Source organism: Neopsephotus bourkii, unplaced genomic scaffold (genome assembly GCF_033783945.1).
Source record: "Neopsephotus bourkii isolate Nb327-2 ecotype Australia unplaced genomic scaffold, CSIRO-AGI_Nbou_v1 NB_259, whole genome shotgun sequence".
NCBI classification, from domain to species: domain Eukaryota; kingdom Metazoa; phylum Chordata; class Aves; order Psittaciformes; family Psittacidae; genus Neopsephotus; species Neopsephotus bourkii.
In genome coordinates this window covers 1,392,501-1,406,360 of record NW_026900768.1, presented here as the reverse complement: position 1 = coordinate 1,406,360, position 13,860 = coordinate 1,392,501, and the positions used below count along the sequence as shown (strand labels likewise).

Sequence of the window (13,860 nt, the reverse complement as noted above, 5' to 3'; positions counted from 1 at the left end):
CACCTGAGGCTGTTTCCATTTGAAATAGAATTATGCCATCTGCTGGGATACCAAAGCAGAATAAAAAGCTACTTCCAAAAAATAGCTATATAGAAAAAGAAAAAAGGATCATTTATTTATGCTTTTACAAAGGCACTGAGGACTGTTAGATGCTCATGTTGTGCAAAGACCCATTCTGCTGGAAAAGGGATGCACATAAAAAAGGCCAAATAGAGTAATCCTTAATAAACATGTTAGCTCACTGCATAATGGATTTAAAATACACTTATTTTATTTTTCACTTTGAATACGATTGAACTCTGGTGTTAACTTGCTATACAAACCTACTTGAATCATTTTCGTATATGTGAATTCAACATTTTTTTTCCTGAGGAAACTGTTTCCTATTTAGTTTTCCCAGATGTAACAAATCCACAACAGCATGAGATTTACAGTAAAATTATTTTAACTCATTGTTTATGATTATTTCCCAAGAACGATGAAGCTATTTTTGTAATTGACTTTTAGAAAATATCTGTGTAACATATTTTTAGTTATGTAAGAATTATTATATATATTATTTATAAGTTTATTTTTGCTGCTCACCAGTGCCCATATATAATTAGTAACTCTCAATTGTCTCCAGGTTTTGTCAGAGTAAACACATTCTCCTGGTGTTCACTTGGTGGGGTGGATATGAATGGCTTTGTGTCAGTAGAACCATGGTGTAATTATTGCAACGAGTCACCTAGCACGTTCCCATGTGTTTCCTCCATTTTGCAGTTTAACATTTCAGGAACAGCAGGGTTCAATTCTTTTGATAGCTCTTTATTTATTTTTTTTCCCCATATCAAATCCAACATTTCTGATACTGGTACTACACTACAGTGTTGATTTCCAGGCATTTAATCATGCCTCATGTGTTTGTGACCAAGGGGCACCTCGCTGTGGGAGGTGTAGTGGTGTAGGTTGACAAGTGTGTGAGCTCTGAGCAGACAAGGGTGTATATACAGCCTGTCTCCTTGGTAATCCACAGTGAAAAAACATGGCAGCTCCAGTGTTGGTAAGATGTGTGGTTAACATTCTGAAGCCTTAGCAAGAGGTCTTGACTGTATACTTAGCCAAAGTTCATTTTTAAGGGACACAGAGCAAGTATGTACACAAAAGAGATGTCCCAGTGACATGTTTTTACCTGTAGAGAAAAGAAAGATGTGGAAGAGAGACTGCTTCCCAAAATAAGCATTCTGTATTCTAGTATAGCCAAATGCAGAGCCATATATCTACCTATGTGTATTTCTTGATGAAGAATTACATCATGAAAATTGTAATGTTACATCCAAGACAGGTGAGCAACAGACAGGTTTAGTGACAGTCCAGGGCTGGGGCAGTAGGAAATGTAGTGGACTTTGGATTTGTCCTAGTTCCGCAATTAGTGCAGTAATATCTGAAATACTATGCTAATTTCTGGATGTTATCAAGAGAAAACCGGGAAAATATTTTGAAGAATGAAAATGATCTAAAAATGCATTGAGTGATTTGTCGTTTCCTTGCAAAAAGAAGGGTGAAGACCTGACCACAGCTCCTGGGCTCCTCCACAAAGCTAGGGAGCTAGTGAAGGGAGTAGGTAAAGATTCACAGGCTGGTAGTTTAAAATTTTATTGGTTAACAGAACTGAAAACTCAGTTCTCCCTGTTGCTTCTCTAACCATTATGGCCACTGTCCCTCAAGCTCCCTATGCGTGTCTTAGGGAGGACAGACTCTTTAATGTTCCACATCCCTTTGTGGTTAAATAGTGACTGAGCACAATGCAGGAAGAAAAAGAAAGTCAGCATTTTCTGGTTAGAAAGCAGCTAATGGGCTTATTTAACAGTTGCTTTAATTATTCTGTTAATTATAGACTCTGTTAAAATTCACAGATCCAAAAGGAAGGTTAACCTCTGCAAAGTATCTTTTATGCAAATTTCACTTGAGGCAGCCATTAATCCGAAAAGGTATACTGAAACACTTAAAAATTTTGATAGCCATTTGGATTTTTTTTAATTTTAAAACCATAATAACAAGGCTTTCCACTTTTCAAGTAACACAGTTGGCCAAGGGAATGTCATTTGAAATATAAATCCTTTAAAGTATGAATCTATAATGGAAAGCCTGTCACAGTTTTAATTATACTGCTGTAAAAGCCAGTCAGCATTGCCATACAGAAGCACTGTCACATGGAGCAGGAGCCACAGGAATGTTTTTGCCAACTGCTGCCTCAGAGATCCTTTCCTAAACAGCAGCAAACCGGGGCTTGTCTAGCTTAGGTAATTTGCAGTGCTGCAATTGCTTCAATAAAGCTGCAAATTCTTAACGTCTCTGCATTAGATGGGCAGTGAAAGCTTTCTCTTAACCTGATGCAGTGTACTCGGGTCCAGAGCAAACACTTTGTGGGCTGCCTTGGCAAACCCTCACTTTGTAGTGCCAATCACTCCTATTGCCTGTTCTGTGTGCAAGCAGAAAACAATTAGACAGCAAGTGTGAAAGGGGCCAATAGACTACTAAAAGCTGCTCTGCTCTGGACACAGCCATAACACATATGTCAGAGGTGGTAGACTATGTACCCATGATCTGTAACAGATTTCAATAGAAGAATCAGCACAAGTAGGGTTACCCAGTCTGTCTTCTGTCATCTTCTGTGACTAATTAATCACACTAAATACCTTGTAGATAGTTATTTTTTAAAAAATACTGCTTTTTGGCATTCACATCTACTAAAATACTATTTTGCTTTCTAACTGAAATGAAAATAATAAAAAAGCTGAGTCAAAAGTGCTTCTTTTTTTATACATATATATTTGTGCAAAGGCGGAATAAAACACTTTCTGTATGGAAACTAAACTTAGTAGGATGTCATATAAAATCCTTCGCAATATTTTGGTGGCCCTTAGTTGACTCTTGGCCTGCACACTTGCAGCCTTTGCAGTCCCCAGCAAGACTCTATGAATGGCTGGACACTAACACGTACATTAGTGATCCTAATGTGTTCACTGTGCTCTGCAGCAGCCTTTTCTGTACCTTCCAGTAACAGGAAGAGCCGTGCTGGTGGGGGACTGAGGCTGAGGCCCCCTTTGGCTGACTGTTGGCAGCTCAAAGTAATGGGACATTCCAGCCGTGTATCAGCATACCACCGCACCTCAGCTGTGTACCAGCATCCCGCCACACTGTAGATGTGTACCAGCATCCCACCAAACCTTGCAGCTCATGCCAGAAGCAAACTTGGAGATGAAATTTAACAGTCTACGCCTGCAGGGATCAGCAAACTGGGGCAGAGTGATGGCACAAACCCACCATGGTTTAGATGTGGCCAGTCACCCTTAGCAGCAGGTACTTCACTTCCAGCCTCAGTTTCCTAAATTTTCATTGATTTCTCTTGATCTACTGATTGAAAGGGTCTATAAGTGTGTGGTAATATTTAGTATTCAGTGAATTTAGTTACATAAGTAAAGTGCAAGCATTCAAATGTGGCCATCCAATTAAAAAAATAAAAGTAAAGTTTTATGTCATTTTTGACACTTTAATTTTGTCTTCAATAATCCCTTAGCATTTACTTTGAGGAGGAAAATAGAAAACCCACTTCAGTACTGCCCAGGTTCAGATCACAGAACCCCTCAGAGGCCTAATGCAGATGCACTAAATTATTATTATTTGTTGCTGTGTCTGACTTTAATGTTACAATATTTTCATTACCCTTTCTCTCCTTGTGATATACATTAGGCATATTATGTCTTAATTCAATGCTCAACTGCCAGAATAGTTGAAATACAATTTCCTCCTTTAATTTTGCTACGTTCTCTGATGTGTTGTATATTTCTGTAATTGTAATTTTGACAAGGTAACTAGACATATTTTTTTATTTTGTCAGGAAAGAGAATGTTTGTAAAATAAAGGGAACCATATCAGAATTCCAAAGCTGTGTCAACTTTCCCCAAAAGGCAATGTGTTGTACCACCTGGTAACAAACTTCAGGCACTACTGTCAGAACTGCAATTCTGTTCTCCTTCCAGCTTTCTTAAGTTTGACCTAAGGACAAAATACTTTATTTTGAGTCAAATTTGTCCTCAGCCTGTTAAAATTTTCAAACCCAAATCTTTTAATCATCTGTGTTTTTTTCATGCTAAAATAGCTGACCTTTTCCTTTTTCTTCTTCAAATAGGGCGCTGAGAAAATTCTACTAATGAATGAATCTGGGGAACTGCAGGATCTTTTAACCAAAATTGAGGTAATTGTATTTCTGCAAATAAATATAAGACACTGCATTGAATATTTTCAACTGAACAAATTTCCTGTTTTAACAGTTACTTTTCTTCTGTTATGAACTTATGGTCCCAAATGTTTTGTTTTTGTTTTTTTTCTATTTTTCTCTTTGAATGAACGATATCAGAGTATCACAACCCAATTAGTTTGAGAAATATGAAAGACAAGATCAAACCAAAATGTCTATCCTTATTTTCTTTTGATTTTGTCACAACAGGAAAGGCAAGTAATTTTTACTTTCCCATAACTTTTGACACCATTTAACCTTCACCATGTCCTGGGGGAGGCAAGCCTCTTGTGTGGATGCTGAACCCCTTCCCTGTGTACTGCTGTGAATAGGCTGGGTACCTGCACATATGCATTCTGACCAGAACTGAAGCTGGGCATCTACAAAATCTGGACAAATGCTGGAAGTCTGCAAATCCACCAATTTGCACAGATTTCAAATTACAAGTTATCACGCTTTTTTCCAGCTCCTAGCTTCCCATGTACATTGAAGTTCTCTGGGATAAGTTTGCCTCTTATCGTGGTCAGCTGATGCATGCTCCCTGAAGACTCTTGAAGTGTGAGTCTGCTCCCACAGCTTTGCTGTAAACTAGGAGCTCTACTGGTCACCAGTTTTCTGATGGTCTTGTGCTCTTGGCTGCTCAAGGCATTTTGTGTTTTCCTTTGGATAGTCTGCAGCAAAGAACATTTTGGAGAGACCCGTGTCATAACATCTGGGCTACATAGTTAGCTGTGTCCTTAGAAAAGGAATGTATTGTTATTAATTATCTTCTTATTTTGAAATCACCTCTAATCAAATTAAGATAACACATAAATTTCAGAAGTATGTAGTATCAACATTAAAAGTAGATAATGAGGATATGATATTTGTAAAAGACACTGATGAAAAAACAAAGATAGAGCTAGTTAATTTAACCCCAAAGTTTTTCTTGCCCTGCATTTAGCCAAACTACAGCGTATGCTTTCCTAACAAGCTCTCAGTAACTCTTTGTATACCATACATCTTTGAGTTTATCACTTTCTGTGACATGTTCGTCTCTCATAGCCAATCTCCTTCTTGAACTCCTCCAGAAGTTCCAGGCAGGCTGAGCCCAAGGGTTGTTCACCCCTGTCTTATTCAGGAGATAGATTTAACACTGTCCAGCAAATCATGATCTGCCTCATCGCCTAACAGTACAGGTGGTACCTTCTGCATTTGTGTGGCCTATGCTTTAACAAAACCTTCCTTGCCTCATGATGTTTTAGGTGTTTCTGTATAAAATGCAGAAGAACCTGTTGGCCATACTGAACCACATTGGATAGCTAACCAGAAACTATTAAACAAAAGTACAGACATGATTAAAACATGCAGCATTCTTATGGATGAATATGAAGGTTAGCTAATACACCTCCTTAATATGTTTCATTATTTTGGAATTAAAGATCCTCAGATCCTGCTTTGGGGGGGTCGCATAATATTATTACCTAGAGCAATGTGTGTCCTAATCTTGGGAAAGAAATTACATCTCTAAATCAAACAATGCCAGACTACAGCAGACTAATAACTGCTTATTGAACACAATCACTGCTTCACAGGCTTCTGTTTGTTTGTTTTTTATTGTTTTTCTTTTTCTTTTTTTTTAATGGATTTGCTACAGTTGTAAGGGTCAGTCAGGTTTTTCCATTACTGAAGATGCAGAAGGTGATGATGCAAACTATCATCAGGTCAAGAAAGGAATGGCCATTTTCCAAGGAACTGAGCTAAAGCAATTTTTCTTTCTTTTTTTTTTTTTTTTTGTAAGTTCTCTTAACTACATGGAAGAGTGGATACTTACAAACCTAACAAACAATAATGAATGTAGAGATTAAAATATTATTCTCTTAAAATTTTAAGATTATTTTTAGTAATGTCCAATGAAGTAAAATGCCATCATAAATTATAAAAGACGTACTTCTGAGTTAAAAGGAATGTTAAATTTACGTTAAATACTTATTAAAAAGTTAATAGTAACTTTTAAATTAACATATAGCTAATTAAGTAACTTGCACAATGAAGAACAGCATGTTTATGAGCTACTGAGCAAAAAGCACCTTTTTTTGTGTGTTGATCTGAGTTGTCAGTAAGTGACTGCTATTATTAATGGTTTTGCAGAAAACTAGTTTTCTCTATAAAGCTACAAGAAGGACTATCTTATCTGTATATATTTTAGTATACGCTGGTAATAATTTGTGACTGATTTTTTAGTAGTGCATAATTCCTCAGACTATGGAATTGTCTGGATTTTTCTTCCTTTGTCAATAAATCTGTAAAGTCTTTACTCAACAGTGCAATGTTAAAGGCACTTATCTGCACTGTGGTAAGTACTCAACTTGGTGTACCTTTTATTTCTCTGATAGAGAACTTTAAGGCTATCATTAAACAAACCAGCCACATTTTCAGCAAGCTAAACTTAAAAATGTCTGAATTATCTTCTTGTGTTCCCCAATGCCTTTAATCCAATACAAAATAGAGTAAAATTATTGTTTTACTCAGGAATTAGGACAATTGAGGGAACCCAAGCCTTGCTTGCAGCAATTTTCTCTAGGTATAACTGTTGAATACAGATAATTCTTCTTTACACTTGAAGCTTCAGCATTTTAAACCCATAAATTTGAATACACCACTTATTTCCTCAAGCAGTACTTGTCAGAAGCTATGAATTGCTTTCTGATATGATCAACTCTAACTGTAATGGGAACAATATGTTCAACACAAACATGCAAATACTAGAAGTCATAATATGTTAATGTACATCATAGGAAATATAACATCAACATAAACTGCCTAGAGTTTAGATTCAATCAATTGCAATACTTCTTAGAATTGATCTAGACCTAAACTATATCAGAGTAATGTACTAAAGCTATCCTTTAGCTAGCTATTTTGGCAAGTATAGACACAGGCTACTAAGGTATAATGTGACTGATGATCCTGCAGTGAGCCTCTCTGACAATTGCATGTATATCTGACCAAAGGAAAAGACAGACTACATGGCCTGCCATGGTGGTATACTGTGAGATAGGGCAGTGGGTGTTGCTCAAGATGGGAAGCAGAATGGGTGTCCTCATTTGTCCTGAAGCCCTCATTTTCTAGAGCTTATAGTAATTGATAAGGTAACATTTTTGTCTTTCTCACACTCTTCTTTAAGCAGAGAGTCCAGCACCCTCATGAGTGCACCTCTTGTGGTGGCTTTGGTTTCCTGCCGTGCTCAGCGTGCCATGGGAGCAAGATGTCTGTGTTTCGGAACTGCTTTACAGACTCATTCAAAGCCCTCAAGTGTACTGCTTGTAATGAAAATGGGCTACAGCGCTGCAGGAGCTGTGCAGGCTAAGAATGGAATCTCCACATGTACAAACTGATTTTATGGCACTGCACCGGTTTGTAATATCATTTTTTAAAATTAATCCAGTTCAGTCAATAAAACTCCATTTGTAGTATACTTCTGCTTGTTTGGTTATTTCTGCTGTTTTAAACTTGGGTTGCTAACCATATAATAACCTCTGAAATATATTTTTCTAATTCCTTTATAAAGACATTTGTAGTCTTCAAAAGTTATAGTATAATCAGCCCTTTGGATGTGGAGTCTTCCCTTTTTCTATAGGGTATCATGAGCGAGAGTATGTGTTTCTGCACAATGCCCTCAACATTACAGCCAAATGAAACTTAAGCTTCAGATAACTGAATAGTTGCTGCTTTCAAGATCAGCGAGAATACAGATTTTGTGATGTGGACTAGCCCAAGATGGCTGAATTCTGGCCTGAATTTTAAGTGGCAAGAGAACAGAAACATTTCTTGAATGTCCATGAATCAGTTTTCTCTTTCAGTACTGCTTTGTGTTTTGTACTAAATAAATGTTGTTAAAGTTACATAAATTATTAATATAGTAGATGTTGATAACTGTTGTACTATCTCAGAGATTTATGATCCTATATATTACAGTAGATCTTACAATGATCAACCGAGAATACCAAATAGCTTTATAAATTGCATATAAAGCAACTGAGGATGAGATTTCTGCTTTTTTCAGGTTAGGAACTGCTGTAGTTTGATTGGCTAGCCTGGCATGAGTGGTTTAGGGATTCTGTTCCCTACAGGAGGGCCGCTTCTCTATCCCTAGACAATACAAACACTATACACAACTTTGTCATTTTTGGTGTGTTTTCCCATGAGCACAAGAGACAGCAAATAGACTCATTGCACTGTGTACTTTCCACATTGAAGATATTTCAGTTTGGAATAGCATTTATGCTTTAATGAAGCACTACCTTCTGCTTATGTAGACCTTGCACATCTTCCTCCTGTTCCTACAGTCAGTTTGTACTGGCACAAGCAATACATAGGTTTAGCATATTGTTGAAATTGTTGTTGGCTAGAAAAGGCTTCCATGGTAGGCATTCTATCTTGCCCAAACTGCTTTAGCAAACGTCAAGCTGTGTAAATTTTTTTGCTTTTTGTTCATTCTTTGTAAAGCTGTGCTCACTAGGGTTATGTAAGTGGAGTTGGCTTTTCTAGATGCTGCTTAATCTGGTGGAGATCCCATTTTCCTTCTCACTTCCCCATACAACCTTCCTTTGTCTGTGACGGGAAACTCGGCTTTCCTTTCAGTGTTTTGGGCACAGCATAACTGTGGCATAAAATAGGATAGCTACAGCTGCACAACGTGTGGCTTACAAAAGAAAAAAAAAAAGCCTCATTTGTGTTTCCTGATGCCTTATTTCCCTCACCTGAAACAGTAGACAACAAACTTTCCTCTACTTCCTCTCACTTGCTATGTCTAGAAGTGGCAGCTGTGCTGAAGAGTTGGACAAGCTGGACTGACTAATCTTTTTGACCATTTCAAATTAAGGGAATTATACATATTCTATGAGATATTGAACGTGCAGGCTTGATTCTACTGCTCCTACAGCTTCTACAGTGAGGCTCAGAGGGAGTGTCTGGGTGAGAGAAATTTTTCTCTAGAGGTCATCCACAGTGCTTAGCATCACTCCAGCTATAAAACTCTGAACTACAGATGTGCTTAACTTATTAGTGCCTGGATAAGAAGAAAAGAAAGAAAATACAGTTCCCTTTTTCTATTACTGTCATGTAGCCTTCATTTCTGGCTAATATTGCAGCCTAGACTGCTATGATAAGGAATGTAATGTAACAAAAATATTAATACCAATATGTAGAATGTTGCCATTACCGATGCACGAAAACTTACTTCAGTTGTTAACATGCTATGGATCTAGGGAGTGAGCACATTTGCAGTAGTGAATACTGCACTTAAGATGTCATAAGCAAATTTGTCCTTGAGTGAAATTACTGTTGAACAAAATGACAGTTTTTTTGATACTGCAATTCCACAGTCTTCACCCCAAGACATTTTGCTTGATGAGACAGTCCATATCACCATTCTTCCAGTAAAGAACCATGTGTCCAAAATTCTATAACTTGTCAAAGTATGTTACACATTTTCAGTTTTATTGAAAATGTTCTTCATTGACCTGGAATAAGGGTTTGAAGCAGGTTTTCCCACCTCTCAGGCAGTCAAAAGATGACTTATTTTCAGGGTAAGACAAATATACTAAGAAACCAAAAGTTTATTTCCTGATTTATCTCACAGGCCATGAAAGAAACCTAAAGAGTCCTAGACAAGGCACTACTTTTCTAACGGAGGCACTTAACTCCTTCAAGCAAAGATGCAGCAAAACCTCCTTAGTTTTCTTTTAGAAGGAGAAATGATGAAAACAAAAGGTCATGTTTAGTAAACCCTTTTTATTCAGATGCTTTTTATGGGAGACTAGAAGATAACAAAATAAAACACAGGAAATGTAGTGCTCTCAGCATTTTTCAGGCACTATATATTTCTCAAGACACCTACGACAAATTTCCAGTACTGGGAAAGTTCTTTTCTCCTCTGTCATCAACTGAATTACCATCTTTTTCTCTCCAGCTCTATTTTCCTTCTAACAGCCTTCATGAAAAACAAAATAAGTTGTTTGTTTGGTTTTTTTTTTAAAAAAGAAGATGTTTTTATTACATGCTTTATCACCTTTGCTGGGGTTTTGAGTCTGGCTTCTCAGCTTGCCCTATAGTATAAGGACTGAAGGTGATAGAATGACAACATTACTAAGGCAAACCTAGGAACCAGCTCAGGGATATGACAGTTCCTGGTATAAGGTATGTGTCAGAAAGCTAACAATACAACTTTCAAGCCATTCTGAGAAAGGACAAAGGAATGTAGCTCAGGTCTGATTTATACCAGTATTGCAGCTTTGCTTTCAAGGAGTTAGCAGCAATCTCCTCTGATAAGATAAATAAAATTAATTCAGCTTTATCTTTGTATAGGAAACTTTCTAAGTTCATCAAGCTCTGCTGCTCTTGTTTCTTCCCTCATTACTACACTGAAGTAAGGATCCAAGTAGATGTTCTTTGGCTGTCAGCTCAGCATATTAACATATATTACAGCATCTGTCAGAGAGCAAGGTAATCCGTAGGCTTTGCAAAATAATCTTTTTGATCCTGAGATCTTGAGTTCTCAATCCTGTATTTTGCAGCACGCTTTCCAGTTGGCTATGTATTTTCCCTACTCATATGCTACAGCCATCAGATGGCTTGGCTTTACCAGGATTCATGTCCTAGGACTTGTTCTCTGATGTTTCTATAAATTCCGTTTTTCACTTCTTTTTTTTTTTTTCTCATGGGCTCTAGCTAGTGGTTACCTTCATGTAAAAGAACTAGAAGGTAGAAACTGAAATACAGGGAACTGGCTTCCACATCAGGAGCATGTGAGGTCATGTGTACTTGAACCTCCATGGTTAAATGCACACCCTCCCATGGCAAAGGCTCCTACTGACTGACAAATAAAAGAATTGTTTTAGGTATAAGCAACAAACACTTTGTGACTCTTGCTCTGGGGACTGTATATATCACTCTGACTGACTAAACAAATATGACGTTGCAGTATATAATGACCTTCAGAATACACATGCTTTGGTGACTCATGACAATTCTGAAAGGAGAAAACTTTTGAACTAACATCAAACAAAAGAAATAAGAAGAGTGTTTAAAACAGAGGGGGAAATGAAACAGATTTAGACAGAAAACATCAGACTGGATATGGATAACTTCCTCCGGTGAATTTTTGGGAAAGAAGCTACTGCCTGTTGTGAGGTAGAGGAAAATATATATGAGTACTTCCTAAAATAAAATCAAATGCTGATGCGATAGGGACTAGCAACCTAATTCATACCTGGCCCAAGATGTCTGCAGAGGTTAGGTGCCTGTTCAGTATCTACACACATTCACTCATGTGAATTCAGACCCATCTGAGATGAACAAGTACTCTGAGAAGTTGTGTATGTGAAATTTTAGTGACCAGATGGTGATTAGGAGTTTCTTCTGAGATTTCTTTTGCTGAAGTTTGGCTCCAAGGCTGAAGTAGTAGGTTTTCCTCTGTAGGTTTTGACCTAAAATATTTTTTCTTCAATTCCTGTGGTTAATATTGATCTGATGAATTTTAAGAAAAGGATGAATGTTTTTAATGCATGTGGCACTTTCCAAGTAAAAAGACGTGTCATACTGTTGTGGTTTAACCCCAGCCAGACAGCTCGTACCCTTTTGCCTTCCCCCTACTCCCGGAGGGACAGAGAGGACAACTGAGAAGAATGCAACTCCCACGGGTTGAGCTAGTTTAGTAACTAAGGTATAACACAAATCCCTACTGCTACCATCAATGATAATAATGATAAAGGAAATAACAAGGGGAGAGAATACAACACCTCAGCACCAGCTGACCAATAGCTCGCCCCCCCCAGCCCGACCAAACACCGACCAATATCTCCTCCAACCCCGCAGTCTCCTAGCCCTTCCGGGTAACTCCCAGCTACATCCTGGGCATGACGTGCTGTGGTATGGAATACCTCTTTGGTCAGTTTGGGTCAGGTGTCCTGTCTCTGCTTCCTCCCAGCTTCCACTCCTCCCTGGCAGAGCATGAGGCTCACAAAGTCCTTGGCCAAACCAAAACATCATTTTTATCAGCTTTGTTCCCAGCCTGAAAGTCAAAACACAGCACTGCACCAGCTACCAAGGAAGAGAAAAATGTCTGCTACTGCTGAACCCAGGACACATGCTGAAGAAACTAATGGTATACTCAATTAAGAGATGATCACATGTTGACAAGCCTACATGTACTTTCTTTCCTCTTGCAATGATTTGTTTAGGGGTGATGAATCAGTAAATAATTGCATTAGAAGGAAATCGCAGTTAAAAATACTTGCAGCTTAAGCTGCTTCTAATTTCTAATTGGTTTCAAATTAATTAAAAGCTTTACGAAAACCAATAAGTTTTCCATTCAAGAAAAACCCCGTTGCAATAAGACGTGATGAGGCCTCATTTTTTTTTCCACTAAGTGAAGGATCATCTTATTGAAAACCAAAGTTTATTTAAAAGATACTCCTTCCAACAATCAGATGTTAAGATCAACAAAAATTATTACCCTTTAGTGACCTAAAAGTTTAAAGCATATAAAAGAAATATGCTGCAGGTTACTGCCTTCTTTTGACTGACAGAGAGTTGTATTTTGGTTTGGAGAAAAAACCTTTTGTAACTGTACAAAACAAGCAAGGGCTACGTAATCAATCAGAAGGGTTGACTACACATTATTTTCATTATTGACCATGATTTGTTCAAAGTAGGCAAATAGTTTCAATAGAAACAGTGGCTATTTTACTTTATAAGTATTAAATCTGGTGGATGTAATTTTGCCTGTCATATATGAGAGAAATTCCTCTCTGATGTCAAGTCAGGTAAAATATAAATAAGTGAGAATGGTAAATCTAAGAATCATCATCTAAACCTGAGTATCCTCTGAGCTAACCCCTGGTACCAATTTTATAGTGTTTCTGTTTGGAATTCTGCCTCTGATTTGAGCCAATGTCTGAGACTTTGAAGAACATCTAGACTGTGTCTTACCCCCAAACTTCGTTTGCACATTATTTTTTTCCCCATCATATGACAGGTGGTAATAGTACACTATGACAGAGACATTGTACTCTAGCAAAAAGCCTCTAAACCTGTGGAATGATATATTCATGTTAATCTTTATGTACTAAAATAGCTGCACTGAAAATGAGTGTTTTATACTGTCTCAGGGATCTAATAAGGCAGAGAAAAGAGTTCGATACCTCAGTCTGCAAAATTAAATGACTCAGGAAAAACTTGTCATTTTTTTGTTAAATAAGCACAAATACAATAAACAGTAATCTCATATGTTTGAGATAAAGCAATCATTGTTTTTAGTGTCAAAAGAAAATCAAGCAGCCTCTCATTACAGCTTGATGGCAATAACTGATGCTGATAAGTTTTCCTTTTCATCATAATCACAGAATAAAATTTATTAGAATACTATCAAACAGCAGAGCTACTTCTAACTTAAGTAGACTATTGCTCAATCAGCTGAGAAGCAAGAATAACTAAAGCAAGACTGACAAACAAAAACCTATCAGAAGGTTTAATCTGTACTCCTCTTCCTCAGTGCTCTAGAGAGACCCATTAATGTGCTTTCTGCGGGATGCGGGTTC

The 13,860-nt window shown here is 37.5% G+C and overlaps 1 protein-coding gene across 1 annotated transcript in view; it reads left to right on the top strand.

The window, feature by feature from the left end:
* GRXCR1 (glutaredoxin and cysteine rich domain containing 1) overlaps nucleotides 1-7,736 on the top strand; it is a 38,556-nt gene extending 30,820 nt beyond the window's left edge. The window contains exons 4-5 of the mRNA XM_061346141.1: nucleotides 4,172-4,237; nucleotides 7,449-7,736. Coding sequence (XP_061202125.1) covers nucleotides 4,172-4,237; nucleotides 7,449-7,628 — 246 coding nt within the window. The 3' untranslated portion in view covers nucleotides 7,629-7,736. The remainder of the gene's footprint in view (nucleotides 1-4,171; nucleotides 4,238-7,448) is intronic.
* The last annotated feature ends 6,124 nt before the right edge of the window (nucleotides 7,737-13,860 follow it).